The sequence below is a fragment of the Amblyraja radiata genome, chromosome 32 (genome assembly GCF_010909765.2).
Source record: "Amblyraja radiata isolate CabotCenter1 chromosome 32, sAmbRad1.1.pri, whole genome shotgun sequence".
Lineage (NCBI taxonomy): Eukaryota > Metazoa > Chordata > Chondrichthyes > Rajiformes > Rajidae > Amblyraja > Amblyraja radiata.
The window spans coordinates 24475602-24498433 of NC_045987.1; the positions used below are offsets into that span (position 1 = coordinate 24475602).

General features: G+C 46.1%; 1 protein-coding gene across 1 annotated transcript in view; it reads left to right on the forward strand.

Moving 5' to 3' along the window:
* The window catches only part of zbtb34 (zinc finger and BTB domain containing 34), a 46145-nt gene extending 38128 nt beyond the window's left edge, over nucleotides 1-8017 (forward strand). The window contains exon 2 of the mRNA XM_033049094.1: nucleotides 1012-8017. Within this exon, the coding sequence (XP_032904985.1) occupies nucleotides 1039-2571 (1533 nt within the window). The 5' untranslated portion in view covers nucleotides 1012-1038 and the 3' untranslated portion in view covers nucleotides 2572-8017. The remainder of the gene's footprint in view (nucleotides 1-1011) is intronic.
* The last annotated feature ends 14815 nt before the right edge of the window (nucleotides 8018-22832 follow it).

Genomic DNA, 22832 nt, shown 5'->3' on the forward strand with positions numbered 1-22832 from the left:
CTAGGGGGCAATTTTACAGAGAGTCAAATAACCTACAAACCCGCACGTCTTGGGGATGTGGGAGGAAACCAGAGCACCTGGAGGAAACCCACGTGGTCACGGGGAGCATGCAAACAGCACCTGTACTCAGGACACTGGACACTGGCGCTGGAAGGCAGCAGCTCTACCGCTACGCCACTATGCTGAAACATAAAGTTTAATCTTACATTTTTAAGACTTTAATGTGAGAAATAAGGGGTAACTTAACAAGTTCCCTGAAAAATGATAATTTCAGATCCTTTCCTGGTCTGTGCTTATTCTGCATCAGGATTGTTAATCTTTTTAATTGCTTTCCATTATTTTATCCACTGTTAGATTTGCCCCTTTCTCGACCCTAATATAAAACATTGTTCCAAGAAATACATGTATATTAAGGACGCATTGATTAACAGATTCTTGATTAGTACCGGTGTCAGGTGTTATGGGGAGAAGGCAGGAGAATGTGTGGTTTGCAAGGAAAGACAGATCTGCGAATGGCAGTAGACTTGATGGGCCGAATGGCCTAATTCTGCTCTGAAAACCTGTGAACAAAGTGCTGGAGTAACTCAGTGGGACAGGCAGCATCTCGGGAGAAAAAGGATAGGTGATGTTTCGGGTCGGGACCCTTGTTCAGACTGAAATGTCACGTATCCATGTTCTCCAGAGATGCTTCCTTACCGTCCAGCACTATGTGTCTGTTTTTGTAAACCAGCATCTGCAGTTCCTTGTGTCCACAAGTACGGCGTTTCTCTGCCCTCACTTTTTTGAACCTCTTCCCCACCCCTTCTCCGTAACCTGGGCACAGTGTGGCATCTGGGCCTAGCTGGTAGAGCAGCTGCCTCACAGCGCCAGAGACCCTTCTTCAGAACTAGTCTTTATCTTTTGTATACCGCCATCTGCAGTTCCTCGTTTCCACAAAATGACAACGTGAAGTGCTTTTTCTGGAAAGATTTGATCCTATTGATTATATTTCAATTTGTGTGACCCCTGCAGGTTTTCCCTTCTGACCACGGAAGAGAGATGGATAACAGTGGATATATTCAGTTTGACGTGCCCGAGTATAGCAACTGTGTTCTGAGCCAACTAAATGAGCTACGCTTACAAGGAAAGTTATGTGACATTATAGTTCACATTCAGGGTCAGCCATTCAGAGCCCACAAGGCTGTCCTCGCTGCCAGCTCTCCTTATTTCAGAGATCATTCAGCGCTGAGCACCATGAGTGGTTTATCAATATCAGTTATTAAAAATCCAGATGTATTCGAACAGTTACTTTCATTTTGTTACACTGGGAGACTGTCGTTGCACTTGAAAGATGTTGTTAGTTTTCTCACAGCCGCAAGCTTTCTGCAGATGCAGTGCATCATTGACAAGTGCACACAGATCTTGGAGAGCATTCACTCCAAATTCAGTATAGTGAGCATTGACTCTGCGGTGGTCAGTACTGAAGATAATCAGGGGAACTGCAACGGGGTCCGAGAGAGCGACAGCCGCTTCTTAAACCCGGTTGAGATCTCGCCACCGTACTATGGGCAAGCCAGGCAGGCAGCCACAGCTAACGAGCCGAGGATAGATGCCATGCCCGGCCGGGGATTTCCCAACCGGGCCATGGAAGAGAGGCACTCGGACCCGGGCAGCAGCGGCAGCGTCTCCGAGCATGAGATCCAGATCGAGGGAGACCACGAGCAGGTGGAGCTGATGGCGAGGGAGACCAACCCCATCGGCGTCCAGATCGCCGAGGTCAAAGTGAAGATGGAGAAATCGGACCGGCCCAGTTGTTCGGACAGCTCGTCGGTGGGAGACGACGGCTACCACACGGAGATGGTGGACGGAGACCACGTAGACAGGATGGTGGGCGTGAATGTCGGCTCGTACGGCCCGGTGTTGCAACAGGCTTTCTCCCTCTCCCAGCCCGCGTCCCAGTCCGCCGCCTTGTCCACCACCTACGGCTGCCTCGCCACTTCCAGCCCGTCCAGGTCCATGCTGGGCAACTTCAGAGGGCGCGGTCGGCTGAAACGCAACATGCAGATCCAGCACGAAGGGCAGGGCGCGGCCGGCCAGTCCTCGAATGGCGACGACGGGCCGAACAGGCAGAGCTTTGAGAGTACTAACCCTCACGACCACGACGCGAGGGAGCACTGGTTCCCGTACAACCAGCGGCTCATCTGCATCTACTGCGCCAAGTCCTTCAACCAGAAGGGGAGCCTCGACCGCCACATGCGGCTCCACATGGGCATCACCCCGTTCGTCTGCCGCTTCTGCGGCAAGAAGTACACGCGGAAAGACCAGCTGGAGTACCACATCCGCGGCCACACGGACGACAAGCCGTACCGCTGCGAGATCTGCGGCAAATGTTTCCCCTTCCAGGGCACCCTGAACCAACACTTGAGGAAAAACCACCCAGGCGCCTCCGAGATCCGAAGTCGAGTTGAGTCGCCCCTCCGAACTGAGCCGCACACGGGACAGAAAGAAGGCGACGAGCCTTCGCCCACAGACGAATCCCACATGGACACTGCAGTGCAGGACGTTCCTCCTCTATCCCACATTAACGAATGAGCGGCTTGGGGCCTAACAATGCCAAAAGCGCACAAAGATGCTGAAAAAAAGCTTCGTATTTTGAGGGTTTCTTTTGTAGAAAAGAGCATTCGCCGTTTATATAATGTTTCTGGGTCTGAAATCGCTTCTCCCCTACCCCCCACCCCCCCCCAATCCATTTCTATTTTCCCCTGTATGGATTTAACCCTGAAAATGTTGAATACTTAAGTGTCTGACGAGCTATAATATAAAAAATAAATGGCCATATTCAAAAGGGTAATCAGTTACGGTAACAGGAAGGGATGTTTGTGAGGCAGCGTATCGCGATTATCACTGTGACAAGTCTAAATTTCAATTCACACTCTGCACAGCAGTGAAACATTCTATCATGCTCCATTTAACTTGCTTTTGTTAATAGGGGCAGAAATATTTTGTTTCCATTGTCCCAATGGCTTGAACGTCACACCTGGCACAGATTGGGTTTGAAGTTCTGCTGCCCCGCGAGTGACGAGGCTGGCCTTTCTAATCGTCAGCTGGGTGGAAATTGTTCATTCATTGTCAGCCTCGGCTGTTCCTCGCACAACGGGTGCCCTCTGCTGTCCAGTGCGTGTGCAGCAATCTCCCACACATACCTCAAAATAAATTCCTTTGCATCAGAAGATGGCCACAAAATGCTTCAGTCTGAAGAAGGGTCTCAACCCCGAAATGTCGCCTCCTCCTTTTCTCCAGAGATGCTGCCTGACCCGCCGAGTTACACCAGCATTTTGTGCCTATCTTCGGTGTAAGCATCTGCAGTTCCTACACATTTTCCTAGGATCAGACTGGGAGATATTGTGCAAACGCAAAATAAAACCATAACATCTTGATTCAGTTTGCAGTGTTAAGCAGTGTATTTCTATCTAATCAGAATAGCTTTTATTTTAACTGCTGTGTGGAATAGTGTGAATGTTTAAAGGCTAGCAGTGCAGAAACATCATTAAGCATACCTTTTTCTGTTGGGGAAGAGATCTTTCCGCTCACTAATACGGGAAAGCTATATACAATTTATTAGACAGATTAAATTTTTAAAAGATTTTTTTTTCAACATGAACTACTGATTTTTCTATTAGAATCACGTCTGCTCATGTTCAATTATTGTTAAAGATGTAAGTGTTCTATCAGCCAGGATTAGACCCTGTTTCATAAATGCGGGTATCTTTGGGTGAATGGTCAGATGGACAACAATTACTCTCACTCACTGCGTCGAGGTTCAAAATTGCCTTATCTCCTTTGATGTGTCCGCTAAAAACACGGTGACTTACTGATGGCGATGAGGTTATTGTGTTGGCAACTGTGTTCTTGGTGGCTTGACTGGGAAAGAACGCTTCCTCAATGCTCAAATGTGGAGGCAAGCATCGACAATGAGAGTCAACCTAATGACCACCTTGTGAGTGGAAGCATTTTGTTTAATTTAGCAATGTCACAGTTCCATGTTTTTCCATGGATTTCAATATCATACCTCGTTTGCGGGGGGGGGGGGGGGGAGAATAAAAACAGTATTTAAAATACCAGATGGTACATGACTACCGTCTGTCTACATGTTAACCATGGTTTTGTTTATACGCAATTATAAATCATACTTTAAGATGTATTAGTGCTGTATTGTAGAAATTTGTTTTTAAAGAAGGAAATCAAGCAATTTTTATTTATTTAAAACTGATTTTAACCAAAGCCTATATGCCTATTTACCCTGCATAATCTTTCTTTAAAAGACTAAGGTTAATCTTGCTATAGTGGGACTACTTGGGAGCTCACTGTAATATCAGAAGTTCAAATGACGATGCTCTATTCTGTGCCAGTGATGGCCTGGGTCTGGCACATACAATTACGTTCAAAAATTGCATATTGTGCAAAGATTAATTTTTAAAAAGGCTTTGACCGTGGGTCATTGAAGAGCTTCACACACCATGCAATGGATGGAAATGCTTGGAATCTAAGCAGATGTGTGATTTGTTTTGAATCACAAGCTTCCGTATTAAACTATCAGGTGCCACATTGCTTGCTTCAGAAGTCTGGGGGGCAAAATCGACCAGCCTTTTAAAATGACAAAGTACTTACCTTTCATCTACTTCATAGCCATTGCAAATGATTAATTTATGATCTGCATTGAAAGAAATTGAACCGCCTCCCTCTGCAATACTCTTATGCCCTCTTCCTCCAAATAAAAACTTTCTAGTTATATTTAATGTACAACATATGCTAACCTAACGAACTGTAACCTGGGATTATTTGATTAAGGATATTTGATTACATGTGTTTCTAATGGCATCAATAATTGTATACTTAAACGTTTCTGCTGTATGTTTTTTACGAGGAAATATGACTGCTTATAACTGTTCAACAATTTACTAATTTGAGCACTGTCGCAGAGGTTTTCTTTCTGCAAGAAAGCTCATTCTTCCAACTAGAGAGATCCTTCTGCCAACGTTAATGTTCATTGCGAGCTTCACCGGGAAGAGTTTGCCGTTATTAGCTGGCCGGTAAATGTGGGGGAGGCTTCCCGGCCCTGCGTTGGTTCAGAATTTCTAGAGTTTAGCCGTACATGGTTGGAAAAACCTCCTGTGTGACCCGTAAGAATCTGCTTTTGCCATTCTTTCTTCATCCGACAGAAAAGCCAATAAACTGATGAATCCAGGATTTGCGGTGAGCAAATAGTTAACGTATGCAGGCCAATTGTTAGCGTTTAACAGAGAAACCATTGGCTTTTTTTTTCCTCAGCCTTGAAATATGAAAGTTATAGTTGGTGTGCAATAATCTATATTTTTATTTTTCATTTTACAAGCCAGATGAATAGTTATTCCAGAATCCTGTCCACATTCAACGGACCTCGTCTACATGCTGTGATATTTTACCAATTTATTTTAAACTACCAGTACTACTAAACCTTTCAAGTCTGAATGTTACCTGGTGAAAGTCTAGTCTGTTGCAGATGACCATTATACGGTGGGTCATTGAGATTGCCATCAACTCCATATCCATCCACACTGACCATGCAGATTTTTGGGCTCTTTGAGTTTGGAGCCACAAAGTCAAAAGGGCCCTCAGCAGGTGAGGCCATCCGCAGCTTCTTTAGGGTATTTACCCTTATGGTGCTGTTAGATCAGGTTAGAATTATTTATTGAACCAGCATTAACAATTTTATATATAATATTTGGGCGAGTACTGTTTAAAATTGTTTATAAATTCTTTATATGAACCCTGTAATATAATTAATCTGGAATTTTAGTCAACTTCAAAGTATTGAATGAAGTTGATGCTTTCTGGAATGCATGTAATCTTTAAAGACACCTATAGAGTTTTAATCTATTTGTTCAAAATCCATCTTATCCATTATATGTTTCATATAGCTGAGTGAATTAACACTGTTCAGATAGATCAAGAGCTAAACTAATTTTGTTTTGTTTTCCCCCCGAGAAATGATTTTCAATGGGTAATCTAATATTTAGCTGTAATCCTGAGAATTTCCAAAACAAAAGCAACTGTGATAGCCAAGATACAATGAATTCTATCCAATTAAGTTTTCTATCCATCTAGTATATTTTGTAAATGGTTGAAATGTTATCAGCCTAGCATACTCTGTCAATTGACCGTTTCAATCTCTGAGCTACAATGCCAAATCCCTTTTGCACTTTGACTTCCTGGTCAGAAATGCTCGCCGACCTGAACCTCAACAGATGTAGTTCACAGTAGCACAACAGTTTCATTTCAGGACCAGTAATCCATAGCCTGGACCGATACTCCACAGATGCTCATTCAGGGTCCCTCTTCAGTAGACGGAGAATACGAACTAAGCTAATTTGGAATTGAAAGTTGAGATCGGTTAAGGGCCTGTCCCACTTTCACGACCTAATTCACGACCTTTTTTACTCATGGACATTTTTCATCAGGCTAGAAAAACGCCCCGACCTACTTGATGCCACGAGTACCTACGACTTGCATCACAACCTACCTACGACCTACCTATGACCTCGTGACGGCCATGCTGCGAGTGAGTCAAGGGCAAACTCGACAGAGGTCGTGAATTAGGTCGTGAAAGTGGGACAGGCCCTTTAGGATGACCATGAGGTTACTGAGACAGTAGTTAAAAACTGATTCACTGTTTGACTGATGTCCTTTAAGGAAGGAAATCCATTGTCCTTGCCCAACAGGGTCATAGAAATATACTTGGTTCTTAATTGCCCACTGTTCTGGTTTACTAAGCCACTCACTTCAAGGGCAATTTGGGCACTGCTGAAATCCCGTGAATGAATAGGAGGAAAAGATTGAGGCAGACACTTTAAACTGTATCATTACAGAGTAATTAGGAATTCCCTCTGCTCCCCTTGCCCCTTCTCAGTTAAAAAAAACAAGGCAGTATTCGAAACATTCACAGTTTGCAAGTTCTGAGCTGTGATTTCAGTGACAATGGAGAAAAGTGGAAAAATATTTCATACATGCCTGCATCGCTTGCCGACACCAGGCTGAGTTCAAAGACACAGGTGAATCAAATAGTATAACAAGCAGATATAGCTTGGTTGACAGATGCAGCTGCTGCTAAACACTTAAGGTGTGTGTGTGTGCGTGTATGTGTGTGTGCGCGTATGTGTGTGTGTGTGTGCGCGTATGTGTGTGTGTGCGTGTGTGTGTGTGTGCGCGTGTGTGTGTATATAACAAAAAAAAAGCTTTTAACAGAGCCAGACTGGGACATCACACACCTAACACTTCTTTAAACAACCCATACTGACTTGATTTTAGTGCAATGAATACTCAGTCACATTAGACACATACAGTTTTAAATAAGCTACTTACAAACCATACTGTGCTTTTTTTAACTTTTGATATTTACTATGTATAATCTGTTTAGCATCATAAACAACCAAAAATGTATTCCACTGTTTTATCAAGCAGTATGTTTCAAAGGCTTTGTTTTATTTTTCAAAAAAACAATTGCTGAAGGCACCACAAACCCTTTTGAGGGCATATAAAACGACTATAAGGGAAACGATTTGACACCATCAGAGCACGTTTCAATTCACCCACCCACAGATATTTATTGCCTATAGCACCTCGAGAGCACAAAATGGCTGCTGGTTTGTCACTAAGTAGGATGTTAACTTGCCAGGGACCAGCAGATCATTATCCATGAGAGTGAAGTAAATTAAGCTATTAAAGTTGATGCTCTGACCATTAATAACTAGCCAGTTTTGGATGTATTTTCTGCCATGAATGCAATCAATATTTATTCAAAAGTATATGTTTTTTCTCTTATCCTATTAGCTGTGTCTGACTGTGATCAATTAATATTTCAATGCTGCTTAATTGTTTTGATGTTAATCCTTTATTTCTGTACTTCCATTTTGTTGCTTGTAAACAGCTTTTGTATTGTTTGAAGAGTAATAAATGGGAAGTTACTGTTTTTTTTGTAAATAAAACTTTTGCTGTAATGGAATTCCAATCGCCTGGTCTCCGTTATAGACTATAGTGCGTTAGAAAAGAAGACACAAAGTGCTGGAGTAACTCAGAGGGTCAGGCAACATCTCTGGAGAAAATAGATCAGTGATGTTTCAGGTCGGGACCCTTCAGACTGATTTTGGTTGGGGGGGGGAAGAGGGGAATAAAGCTGGACCCTGGGTGCTGTCTGTATGGAGTTTGCAAGTTCTCCCTGTGACTGCGTGGATTTTCTCTGGATGTTCCAATTTCCTCACGCATTCCATCGACGTGCAGCTTTATCGGTTAATTGCATTCTGTAAATTGCCCCCTGGTGTGTAGGATGTGAAACTGGGATAACATAGAAAAAATATATGGATGGTCTTTGGTCAGTGGATTCGGTGGGCCGAAGGGCCTGTTTCCATGCTGTGTCTCTAAACTATACAAAAGGGGCCGGGCAGAGCCTGGTAAGTGATGTGGACACCCAGGGTTTTTTTTAATAGGCAAATGGTTGGACAAACGACAGAGATGAAAAGACCAAAGGTTTGAGATATGAGTAGAAGGTTTGCAAATTGTAAAGCTAGTGGAAGTAATGTAGATGGAAGGGATGGGGAGGGTGTGCAGAAGAAATTGCTGAAAGTCTAGGTTGCTCACAGGGAAGAGAGTGGGGGAGGGGGGTTGGTTATTTGAAATTGGAGAATTCAATATTGTGTAGGAAGGAACTGCAGATGCTGGTTTATACCGAAGATAGACACAAAATGCTGGAGTAACTCAGCGGGACACGCAGCTTTTCTGGATAGAAGGAATGGGTGATGTTTCGGGTCGAGACCCTTCTTCAGACTTGGGTGACGTTTGGGGTCTGGACCCTTCTCGACCTGAAGCGTCACCCATTCCTTCCATCCAGAAATGCTGCCTATCCCACTGAGTTACTCCAGCATTTTCTGTCTTATCTTCGATATTCATATTGTTCCCTCTTCCATCCCCTTTAGTCTATTTGACAAATATTCCACTTTTCCGCTGTATGTACCCAGGTGTATGACTTTAGCCCATAACCAACTGTGGTCAGACCCACTCACTCAACTTGTCCATTTCCCTTAACGCTTCAGCGTGCTACAAAATGAGTCGCTGTAGACCCATGCTCAAATTGTTGCAGCATTTCAGCATCATTTTCCTCGACTGTGGTGATGCCTGAAGGATTTCAATTGTACAGAATTGGGCTGCAGGTAATTGTCACTCCCGGTTTAAAGTGCTGTACTTACTCAAGATGTGGATAAAGCATGTTGCATCTTTGCGGGTCTGTTCTGTAGGGTTCGTTACGATGCCTGCTGGTGGCCATTTGGCCCATCGGGTTCTTGTCAGACCCTATCCATCCTACCCCCTTCTCCCCTTAATTCTGAGCACTCTTGCAACATGTCCTCTCCCACACAGAACACAGGACAGCACAGCTCAGAAACAGGCCCTTCTGCCCACAATGTCCATGCTGAACATCATGGCAAAAATTCTGGATTCATCTGGCTGCACACCATCCATATCCCTCCATTCTTCAGACTTTAGAGATACAGCACGAAAGCAGGCCCTTCGACCCCATTGAGTCCGCGCCGACCCGTGATCACTCCGTACACGAGCACTATTCTACACACTACGGATAATTTACGATTTTTATCAAAGCTAATTAACCTACAAACCTGCACGTCTTTGGAATGTGGGAGAAGACCGGACCACCCGGAGAAAACCCACGTGGTCTCGGGGAGAACGAATAAGCTCACAAACGTACAGACAGCTCAAATAGGCAGGATCAAACTGGGGTGTCTGGTGCTGTAAAGCAGGAACAATACAGCTGCGCCACTGTGCTGCCCATTCCGTGAATATCCACAAAGTCGCACAGTGGCGCAGCGGTAGAGTTGCTGCCTTACCGTGCCAGAGACCCAGGTTCGATCCTGACTACAGGTGCTGTCTGTGTGGAGTTTGTAAGTTCTCCCTGTGGCCGCGTTGGTTTTCTCTAGGTGCTCCGGTTTCCTCCCACATCCCAAAGGTGTGCAGGTTTGTAGGTTAATTGGCTGTAGTGTGTAGGATGTGAGACTGGGATAACAGAACTAGTGTGCGGGTGATCATAGGAGGGTGGCAGCATCTGTTTCCACGCTGTATCGCTTACTGTAAAGCTAAACGTGTCCATCTGAAAGCCTCTTGACATGTCCGCCAATGCTTTTGAGACTTGCCTACACCAAGGAATAATTTACAGCAGCCTGTCAACCAACCTGCCACCGCACCCTTGACTTGGGAGGAAACTAGATGTTCTCGGTCATAGGGAGAACATGCAAACTCCATACAGAGCCCCCAAGGCCAGGGTGGGGCCTGGGGTGTTCATCATGGTGTTGCTCTTTCTCCCTGGTGGCGCTATTAGTAACAGGAGTTGTGTCTCCATTGTGAGTAATTGACAACTCTGCCTTCTAACTACAATTAATTGTAGGGCGGCACAACGCTACCAGCTGTGCCTCAGTGCCAGACACCCAGGTTTGATCTTGTCCTTGGCTGCTGTCTGTGCAGAGTTTGCACGTTCTCCCTGTGACCACGTGGTTTCCACTTAAAAAAATTTTTTATTATACAAATACTTTTATTTTAAAAAAATATTTATATACAAATTCACACAATCAAAGACTGCCTATGTTAACAGTTTTACAAACTGTCAAATTACTATAACGCCAACTTTATCAACAAAACACTCAACATCCCACGGTGATCAGTGTTCACAGAAGGACTCCAAAGTGCCCGTGGACACCGTGTGTTCCCTCTCCAGGGACACGCGGGCACAGACGAAGGCCTGGAAAAGGGGCAGGCAGCCGACCCTGGTGCGGCTGTCGACTACCCGCTGCCCGGACACGCGAATGGCCATCTTGGCCAAGCCCAGGAGCAGACGGACAGGGAGATCCCCCCCCGACCTTCCCCCCTCTGTACCGGGTGCCCAAATATCAGGACTGTGGGGCTAAAATGTAGCCAAAACTTGAGGAAAAGCCCCTTCAGATAGTCGAACTGGGGCTGCAACCTCTCACACTGCATGTACAAATGGAACACGGTCTGTTCCTCGCTGCAGAAGTGACAAGCGGCTGGCGAGTCCGTGAACTGGCTCAAGTATCTGTAGCAGGCCACGGCCATGTGCAACACTCCCCACCCCAGGTCCCCGATGTAAAGGGGGAGGACTCCCTTATAGAGAGATCTCCACTGAGGACCACACCCGCCGTCAGGTGGTAACACGGACCGCCAGGGCGTGTCCGGACGGAAGACAAGGGCGAGGAAGTGTAGAGTGTGGAGGAGCACCCTGTACAGTACGCGCCTCCGTGCCACGGAACGGCACGCTTGGCAACTCGGAAAGGCGGCTAATGTTGCGTGGGGCCGGCTCTCGGGAAGGGACCCGGGCCGTAGGTCCTATGAGCAATTCCGACGGAGCGGGGGTAAGCTCGACCGGAATCGCTCCATGCACACGCCTCTCTTCAATACATGGTTTCCACTGGGAGCTCTGGTTTCCTTTCACATTCCAAAGACATGCGATGAAAAGACTTTTAGTAAACCAGCATCAGTTCCTTGTTCCTTCATGCTCATTCTGCATTCCTTGGCCCTCGCATTGCCTCTCTTTCTCTTCCCATCTCACTCCTATTACGATCTATCCGGGGGCCTTTTCTCCGTTCTAATAGAGCAAATGAAATTGGAAGAAGTGTAAAGCCAGATTCGATCCTGACCTCTAGTGCTATTTGTATGGAGTTTGTACGTTCTCCCTGTGACCATGTGGGTTTCCTCCAGGTGCTCTGGTTTCCTCCCAAATCCCAAAGACATGCAGACTTGGAGTTAATTGGTCCACTGTAAATTGCCCCAAGCGTGTAGGGAGTGGATGCGCAAGTGGAATAACAGAACTAGTGTCCAGAGGTGAACGATGACTGGCATGCTCGGTGGGCCAAAGGACCCGTATCTGTGCTGTGTCTCGAAACGAAGTAGGCCCTACCATCATGTCATTGGAAAACTTGGATACCTCGCACTGTATCCCCTACTCCAAGTCATTTAATCGAGATGCTAATTGAGTAACTAAGTAATCAATGCACAACATGTTACATCTCTCCAGCCCAAAAAGTGACCCATTTATTCCAACCCTTCTCTGAAGGCCCAAAGTAAGACTGAGGAACGGCACCTCAAATGGTAACATTGCAGCATGTTCAACAATTTAAGGTAATTAACTTCTCTGATATTGGAACTGCCTTGTTCTGCTGGAAGCTAATCAGGATGTAATATTAACTGTCTATCTCTCTCTGCAGATACCATTGTACTAAATGTTTGGATTCAGTTTCAGCTACAGTTTTGTACCTGTGTAGATCAAAGCTTTATATCTCTCTGTGTTTTCTCTGTCTAATGATCTGTATTAACTCCGTTTCGACGTGAGACTTGTTAATACAAGTTAACCTTCCCCATCCACCTATATCCCTTAATCAGGCTTCACTTTTTTTTGCCACTTCTCTCCTCATCTCACAGCCTTTTGCCTCCTCCTCACCTCTGCCCATCCACCTGCCAATCAATACCCCTCGCCTGTATCCACCTATCACTTAAGATGGACACAAAGTGCAGGAGTAAATCTGCGGGTCAGGCAAAAGGAGAAAAAGGATGGGTGACGTTTCGGGTGGGTCCCATCTGACCCGCTGAGTTACTCCAGCACTCTGGTATAAACTAACATCTGCTGTTCTTTGCATCTATCTCTTGCCTGGCTTTGTCCTGCCCCCACCTCTCTTAGCCAGCCCCCCCCCCCCCCCCCTTCTTACAACCAGAGTGAAGAGATGCCCTCACCTGAAACATCACCTATCCATGTCCTCCAGAGATGCTGCCTAACCCGGTGAGTTACTCCAGCACTCTGTGTCTTTATTTTGTTAATGCCGTCCATTGAGGCTCTGCCCATCGGTTGTATTCTCTCACCCTCACCGACACCCCCCCCCCCCCCCCACTTATTGCCCTGCAACTTATTCTCCCGCACATCAACTCCCCACCTTTTCTCTTGCCACCCACCCGCCCTAGCTGGCACTAACTGTTGCCAGTTAACCTACCAGCAGCAGGCCTACAGGACGTGGGAGGAACTGAACACCCAGTGGCAACCTTTGCAGTCACAGGGAACATAAGTAAGCACCACACAGCAAACCCATGGACAGAATCAAGCCCTCTTCAGTGAAGCTATGTGGCAGCATCCATAACTGTTATGCGGGCGGCACAGTGGCGCAGCCGGTAGTGCTGCTGCCTCACAGCGCCAGAGATCCGTTTAGTTTAGAGATACAGTGCAGAAACAGGCCCTTCTGCCCACCGTGTCCACATCGACCAGTGATCCCCGGCCGTTAACACTACCCAACACACACTGGGGACAATTCTACATGTATTATAACCAAGCCAATTAACCTACAAACCTGCATGTCTTTGGAGTGTGGGAGGAAACCGAAGATCTTGGAGAAAACCCACGTAGGTCACGGGGAGAATGTACAAACTCCATACAGAGAGCACCCGTAGTCAGGATCGAACCAGGGTCTTACTCCTTATTCTTAAACTGTGGCCCCTGGTTCTGGACTCCCCCAACATCGGGAACATGTTTCCTGCCTCTAGCGTGTCCAAACCCTTAACAATCTTATATGTTTCAATGAGATTCCCTCTCATCCTTCTAAACTCCAGAGTCATCCTACTATAACCAGAGAGCAGCGCTGAACCCTGGGGACCCTCGGACTATCTTTGATCAGACTTTGCTTGCACTAAAGGTTATTCCCTAATCGTGTATCTATATGTAATGGATTAGTTGTAATTATGTATTGTCATTCCGCTGACTGGTTAGCATGCAACAAAAGCTTCTCACTGTACCTCAGTACAGGTGACGATAAACTAAACTGAACCTGGGGCACTGGAGCTGTGAGGCAGTGGACTTGTGCCTGAAGGAGATGCAGGAGTTTGAGTGGGCAGTATTACACAGCAAGCGCCACAGACAGTGATGGGACCATGATGGATCATCTGCTACACTGCTATTAGCTATGGCCAGGACATTGAGGTGACATATGATGAAAGAATGGATCGACTGGGCTTACATTCACTGGAATTTAGAAGGATGCGAGGGGATCTTATAGAAACATGTGTAATTCTTAAGGGATTGGACAGGCTAGATGCAGGAAGAAATGGTCCCAATGTTGGGGGAGCCCAAAACCAGGGGTCACACAGTTTAAGAATAAGGGGTAGGCCATTTAGGACTGAGATGAGGAAAAACTTTTTCACCCAGAGAGTTGTGAATCTGTGGAATTCACTGCCGCACAAGGCAATGGAGGCCAATTCACTGGATGTTTTCAAGAGAGAGTTAGATTTCGCTCTTAGGGCTAACGGAATCAAGGGATATGGGGAGAAAGCAGGGACGGGCTATTGATTTTGGATGAACAGTCATGATCATATTGAATGGCGGTGCTGGCTCGAAGGGCCTAGTGACATACTCCACCACCTATTTTCAATGTTTCCCAGCTCCCCTTCAATGTAATGCCTTCCGGGAGAACATGTGGCGACTTGACTTAATGTCTCACTGCAACCCTGTCGTTTCTGACAGTGCAACACACCTTCAGCACTGCCTCAGGCCATCACACTGGGACTTAGCCAAGGAAAAACCACCAGAATAATTTTGGCAGGTTTAGAAACATAGAAACATAGAAAATAGGTGCAGGAGTAGGCCATTCGGCCCTTCGAGCCTGCACAGCCATTCAATATGATCATGGCTGATCATCCAACTCAGTATCCTGTACCTGCCTTCTCTCCATACCCCCTGATCCCTTTAGCCACAAGGGCCACATCTAACTCCCTCTTAAATATAGCCAATGAACTGGCCTCAACTACCTTCTGTGGCAGAGAATTCTAGAGATTCACCACTCTCTGTGTGAAAAATGTTTTCCTCATCTCGGTCCTAAAAGATTTCCCCCTTATCCTTAAACGCTGATCCCTTGTTCTGGACTTCCCCAATATCAGGAACAATCTTCCTGCATCTAGCCTGTCCAACCCTTTAAGAATTTTGTAAGTTTCTATAAGATCCCCCCTCAATCTTCTAAATTCTAGCGAGTTCAGTTTAATGACCCAACATGGAAACGGGCCCTTCGGCCCACCGAGTCTACGCCAGCCATCAATCACCCATTAACACTAGTTCTATGCTATCCCACTTTCCCATCCTCTCCCCATGCACTAGGAACAATTTGCAGAGTTCCAATTAACAAACCCGCACGTCCTTCCGGAGGAAACTCACACGGTTGCAGAGAGAACGTGCAAACCTCACGCAGGCAGCACCCATGGCCAGGATCGAACCTGGGTCTCTGGCACTGTAAGGCAGCAATTCTACCACTGCGCCGCCCGAAACATCATCTATCCATGCTTGCCCCAGGTGCTGCCTGACCTGTTGAGTTACTCCAGCACTTTCTGTCATTTTTGAAAAATCAAGAACGTGAATGTGCACAAGATCCCAGCATCCGCACTTCCTTGTGTCTCCGTTCATCCATTGTCCAATTGTTCAGAAATCTTCATAGTTCAACCCCAGGCTATTCAGGTGCTGGTTCATGGACTGCCTTTGATGTACCTGGGCTCGAGCCTGCCGTTTACACTTTAGGATTCTGGTACCACACTCCCTTCAACACAACGAGCCTTGGTTTCTCAACTCCCTTTAACAATCCAAGTCCCTTTAAACTTAAGAAATCACAAATTGCTGAAGTAACTCAGCGGGTCAGGCTGCACCTCTGAAGAGCGTGGATAGGTGACATTGAAACGTAGAAAAATAGGTGCAGGAGTAGGTCATTTGGCCCTTTGAGCCAGCACCACCATTCAATATGATCATGGCAGATCATCTAAAATCAGTGCTCCATTCCTGCTTTTATATCCCTTCATTCCTTTAGCCCCAAGAGCTAAATCTAACTCTCTCTTGAAAACATCCAGTGAATTGGCTTCCACTGCCTTATGTGGCAGAGAATTCCACAGATTCACAACTCTCTGGGTGAAGAAGTTTTTCCTCATTGCAGTCCTAAATGGCCTACCGCTCATTCTTAAACTGTGACCCCTGGTTCTGGACTCCTCCGACATCGGGAACATTTTTCCTGCATCTAGCCTGTCCAAACCTTTTAGAATTTTATGTGTTTCTCTAAGATCCCATCTCATCCTTCTAAATTCCAGTGAATACAAGCCCAGTCGACCCATTCTTTCATCATATGTCAGTCCCGCCATTCTGGGAATTAACCTGCACTCTCTCAATAGCAATAATGTCCTTCCTCAAATCATGAGACCAAAATCCAGTGTGCAATGAGCCGGATTTGATAAGGGAACTCAAGGTAAAGGAACCATTAGGAGGTAGTGACCATAATATGATCATTTTTAATCTGCAATTTGAGAGGGAGAAGGTAAAATCAGAAGTGTCAGTGTTCCAGTTGAACAAAGGGGACTATGGAGGAATGAGGGAGGAGCTGGCCAAAGTTGACTGGAAAGGGACCCTAGCAGAGATGACGGTGGAACAGCAATGCAGGAATTTCTGGGAATAATCCAGAATATGCAGGATCATTTAATTCCAAAGAGGAAGGAAGATTCTAAGGGGAGTAAGAGGCAACCGTGGCTGACAAGGGAAGTTAGGGACAGTACAAAAAAAAAGAGAAGACGTATAACATAGCAAAGATGAGGGGGAAGCCAGAGGATTGGGTAATGTTTAAAGATCAACAGAAGATAACTAAAAAGGCAATACAGGGAGAAAAGATGAAGTATGAAGGTAAGCTAGCCAAGAATATAGAGGAGGATAGTAAAAGCTTCTTCAGGTATGTGAAAAGGAAAAGATTAGTTAAGACAAATGCGGGTCCCTTGAAGACAGAAACAGGTGACTTTATTATGGGGAACAAGGAAATGGCAGACGAGTTGAACAGATACTTTGGTTCTGTCTTCACCAAGGAAGATACAATCTCCCAGATGTACTAGGGGACAGAGGATCTAAGGTGACGGAAAAACTGAAGGAAATTCACATTGGTCAGGAAATGGTGTTGGGTAGGCTGATGGGACTGAAGACTGATAAATCCCCAGGGCCTGATGTTTGCATCCCAGGATACTCAAGGAGATGGCTCGAGAAATCGTGGACACATTGGTGATCGTTTTCAATGTTCTATAGATTCTGGACCAGTTCCTGTGGATTGGTGGGTAGCTAACATATCCCACTTTTTAAGAAAGGAGGTAGAGAGAAAGCAGGGAATTATAGACCAGTTAGCCTGACGTCAGTGGAGAGGAAGATGCTGGAGTCAATTATTGAAGATTTTGGCACATTTGGAAAATTATGGCACATTTGGATAGCAGTAACATGATCGGTCCAAGTCAGCGTGGGATTATGAAGGGGAAATCTTGCTTCACTAATCTTCTGGAATTTTCTGAGGATGTGACAAGTAAAATGGATAATGCAGAGCCAGTGGATGTAGTGTACCTGGACTTTCAGAAAGCATTTGATGAGGTCCCATACAGGAGATTAGTGGGCAAAATTAGAACACATGGTATTGGGGGTAGGGTATTGACATGGATAGAAAATTTGTTGGCAGACAGGAAACAAAGAGTAGGAATTAACAGTTCCCTTTCAGAATGGCAGGTAGTGACTAGTGGGGTGCTACAAGGCTCGGTGCTGGGACCGCAACTATTCACAATATATATTAATGATGAAGGAATTAAAAGTAACATTAGCAAATTTGCAGATGACACAAAGCTGGGTGGCAGTGTGAACTTTGAAGAGGATGCTATGACGATGCAGGGTGACGTGGCTGAGTGGGCAGATGCATGGCAGATGCAGTATAATGTAGATAAATGACACTTTGGTGACAAGAACAAGAAGGCAGATTATTATCTGAATGGTGTCAAGTTAGGAAAAGGGGAAGTACAACGGGACCTGGGTTGCCTTGTACATCAGTCACTGCAAGTAAGCATGCAGGTAAAGCAGGCAGTAAATAAAGCTAATGGCATGTTGGTCTTCATAATGAGAGAATTTGAGTATAGGAGCAAAGAGGTCCTTCTGCAGTTGAAAAGGGCCCTGGTGAGACCACACCTGGAGTAATGTGTTCAGTTTTGTCCTGATTTGAGAAAGGGTAAGGTTGTATCTCCGGTCTCTCTGTGGCCTAGCATCTTGGAGCTGGAGGCTTGCCTGAGATCGATGCTCCAACCGCGCGTGGCCTGCGGACTTTACCATCGAGAGCTCGCAGTCTCGGGAGAGACCATGGATGTCGGGAATCCAACGACGCAGAAGGTTCGACCGGCCCTGACCCGGGGTCCGATCGCAGGCTCGGGGAAGCTGATATTCCCCCTACCCCACCCCCTCCCTGCGGGAGTAAGATTGTTCCATCAACGGAAGGCTCAGAGCCCCCGACCGCAGGAGAACAAAGATGGGAAGAGATTGGACTTTATTTTGCCTTCCATCACAGTGAGGGATGTGGAGGAGTCACTGTGGTGGATGTTCATGTTAAAATGTATTTTGTGTTTTCCGTTGCTTTTTATTTGTATGACTGACTTGGCAAATGAAATTCCTCGTAGGTTGCAAAACATACTTGGCTAATAAAGTATTGTATTGTATAACCATCTTAGAAGTCCTGCTTTTCAGCCTCTACCTAGTTCTCTATACTCACATTGCAGAACCTCCTTCCTCTTTCTACGCACATCATTTGTGCCTACAACTACTTCCGGCTGCTCCCCTTCCCTCTTGAGGATGTTCTTAAGTCGGGCAGAGATGTCTTGGCCCCTGGCACCAGGGAGGCAACACACCATCCTCGAGACTCGCCTGTCGACGCAGAATCTCCTGTCCACATCTCTGACAATGGAGTCACCCACCACTATGGATCTGCCTGACGTCGGTCTCGCCGGTCTAGGCTCAGCGCCAGGATTCGAGTCACAGACCTGTCCGCCGCTCGGACTGGAAGCGCCGTCTGTCCCGACAGCTCCCAAGAGGCACCTCCACCGAGGTCTCCAGCACTCGTTTCATCCCCTTCCTCTCCGTCTCTACCCGTCTACACCTCTTGTACTCTTGGAGTGACGAGCTGACTGTCCGTCCTGTCCACGAAGCTTCTGTTGTCCCGGATGGACCACAGGTCATCCAGCTGCTGCTCCAATTCCCTAACTCGCCCCTGAGGAGCTGCACCTGGACACAGTTCCCACAGGTGTAGTGGACGGTGACACCAGCCGTGCCCCTGACTTCCCACATCCTGCAGCAAACGCACCGCAGCATTATTCCTGCCATCACGTCAATAAGTTTAAATATTTAAATTAAACACACAACCGAATAAATGTAGCCTCCTCCCCTCAGCCTCCTCGCCAACGACTCTTGAGACAAAGACTTACACTTTACCTCTCCAAGGCACTTTGCCGCACCAAGACCGCTCCACTACACCAGCATTTAATTTTATCTAATCAAGACAACGATCCACTCAACTAATTAGACTCAACCCCCCCTCGCTGGTCTGGCTGCTGCTCCTCTGCCACCTTCAAGGTAATTGCCATTTTGGGTCAGGCCCCTTCTTCAGATCAATGGCAAAAGGGGGGAAGCTGGAAAAGAGGTAGGGGGCAATACAATGCCTGATGAGTGATAGGTGGATACAAGTGAAGTGGGGGGGGGGGTTGCTTGGCAGATGGTCAGATAAAGGCTGAGGATGAAAAGACAAATAAATGCGACCATATGGATAATAGAGGTGCGAATTGTGAAGCCAGAGGAAAGAGTATGGGCACAATGGGGGTGGAAGGGGAGTAATGGGTGCAACAGGGGCCAGAGTGAGTGGGATGAATGGAGTTCTTCCTATCTAAGTGGGATTCTACAAAATTGATCTAAAATACTAGTATGTGGAGTGAAAACTGCACCACCTCTGGGTCAGAGGTATAAAGACAGCTGCTCTGAACTGGGATAAAGCCGGGTATATATTTTATATGCAGCACAGCAAACGGAAAGGAACTTATTGACCACAAACCTCTGAGAATGCAAACATACATAAGGTCATCGGTGATAGGAGCAGAATTAGGCTATTCAGCCCATCAAATCTACTCCCCATCCTCCTGCCTTCTCCCCGTAACCCCCGACACACGTACTAATCAACAATCTATCTACCTCTGCCTTAAAAATATCAATTGACGGCCTCCACAGCCTTCTGTGGCAAAGAAGTGCATTGTAGAAACACGGAACTGCCGATGTCGGTTTATACAAATGGACACAAAGTGCTGGAGTAACTCAACGGGTCAGGCAGCATCTCTGGAGGACATGGAGAGGTGACGTTTCGGATCTGGATTCTTCACTGTTTTCATATAAATATGTTTTTCAATTTCAGCAGGTACCTGCGTGCAGTGCAGCTTCCAAATGTGTCCGTGTCTTAATGCTCTTAGCAATAGACAATAGGGTGCAGGAGTAGACCATTCGGCCCTTCGAGCCAGCACCGCCATTCAATGTGATCATGGCTGATCATCCCCAATCATTACCCCATTCCTGCCTTCTCCCTATATCCCCTGACTCCACTATTTTTAAGAGCCCTATCTAGCTCTCTCTTGAAAGCATCCAGAGAACCCGCCTCCACCACCCTCTGAGGCAGAGAATTCCACAGACTCACCACTCTCTGTGAGAAAAAATGTTTCCTCGTCTCCGTTCTAAATGGCTTACTCCTTATTCTTAAACTGTGGCCCCTGGTTCTGGACTCCCCCAACATTGGGAACATGTTTCCTGCCTCTAGCGTGTCCAAACCCTTAACAATCTTATATGTTTCAATGAGATGCCCTCTTATCTTTCTAAACTCTAGAGTGTACAAGCCCAGCTGCTCAGCCCAGCAAACGTGCATTTTTATTTCTGACGTAAAATGTAATGAAAGGGTGCAGAGGATGTTTACCAGAACTATAAACCTGGATTAGTGGGTATGGGTTACTTACAAGGGAGGTGTTGTACAGACTTGGATTGTTTTCTTTGGAAGGCCAGAGTAAGGAAGAAGTAGATAAAATCATGGAGGCAAAAATAGGGTGGACAGTCAGAACCTTTTTCCCAGGATGGAAATATCAAAGACTAGAGATTTAAAGTTAGTGGGGTAAAGTTTAAAGGAGATGTGTGGGGCAAGTTGTTTTACTCAGAGGTTAGTGGGTGCCTGGAACGCGCTACCGGGGTGGTGGTGGAGGCAGATATGATAGTGGCATTTAAGGGGCCTTTAGATAGTCACATGGTTATGCAGGGAATGGAGGAATATGGATCATATGCAGGCAGATAAGAGCTGGTCTTGATAAGAATTGAGAAATGTATAAGAAGGAACTGCAGATGCTGCTTTAAACTGAAGATAGACAGTCAGAAGAATGGTCTCGACCCGAAACGTCACCCGTTCCTTCTCTCTAGAAATGCTGCCTGTCTGTCCCACTGAGTCACTCCAACTTTTTATGTCTATCTTTGATAAGAGTTGATCTTTTTGTTCATGTCTGGCACAGACATTGTGGGCCGAAGGGCCTGTTCCTGTGCTGTACTGTTCTATGTTCTAAATCCATTTCTTTGATTACTCAGTATTAAGTTCTGCTACAATGATAAACTAGCCCATTTCTTGGTTCTCGGTGCGGACTCCTCTATATTGGGCGGCACGGTGGCGCAGCAGTAGAGTTGCTGCCTTACAGCGTCAGAGACCTGGGTACAATCCTGACTATGGGTGCTGTCTGTACGGAGTTTTTAATTGCCTGGGTTTTCTCCGATGTCTTCAAATTACTCCCACACGCCAAAGACGTACAGGTTTGTAGGTCTGGTTAACCTACTCCAGTTGGTTAATTGACTTGGTATAAATGTAAATTGAGTACATATGTGTATATGTGTGTGTTGTATACAACATACACACACACACTTATAAACAATAATAGTGCTTATTTGGAGGTTAATAGCCTGATGGTTGTAGGGAAGAAGCTGTTCCTGAACCTGGACGACACAGTTTGTAGGCACCTATTTCTTCTTACTGAAGGCAGTAGTGAAATGAGAGCGTGGCCAGGGTGGTGTGGGTCTCTGATGATGCTGGCTGCCTTTTTGAGGCAGCAACTCCTGTAGATCCCTTCGATGGTGGGGAGGTCAGTACCCGTGATGGACCGACCGGGCAGTGTTCACCATTGAAAGGGTGCTGAGGATGTTTATGAGAATGGTGTCGGGAATTGGGGGCATTAGTTACAGGGAGAGGTTGGACAGACTTGGATTGTTTTTTTCTAGAACACCTGAGGTTAAGGGTGAGAAACCTGCTAGAAATGTATAAAGTTAAGAGAGGCATTAACAGATTAGACAGTCAGAAGCTTTTACCCCCAGGGTGGAAACATCAAACACTAGAGGGCATAGCTTTAAGGCGAGAGAGCTGTTTAAAGGAGATGTGCGGGGCAAGTATTTTACACCGAGGGTGATGGGTGACTGGAACACGATGCCGGGGGTGGTGGTGGAGGGAGATACAATTGTGGCATTTTTAAGAGGCCTTTGTATAGGCACTTGAATATGCAGGGAATGGTGGGATATGGATCACGTGCAGTTAAGTGAGATTAGTTTAACTTGGCAACATGTTCTAACCAGTATTTAACTATCAATCAACATCACTAACACTAATTATCCCACCTCTCTTTTCCAGCTTCCCCCCCCCCCCCTCCCCTCAGTCTGGTGAGGGCCCTGACCTGAAACTTGCCTAACCATTCCCTCCCCAGATGCTGCCTGACCTGCTGAGTTCCTCCAGCACTTTGTGTTTGGATGTTGATTATCTGAAGACACAAGGAAATATAGGTGCTGGTTTACCAAAAAAACCCAAAGTGCGAGAGTGTTGATTATCTGGTATCTGTGGACCTTAGTA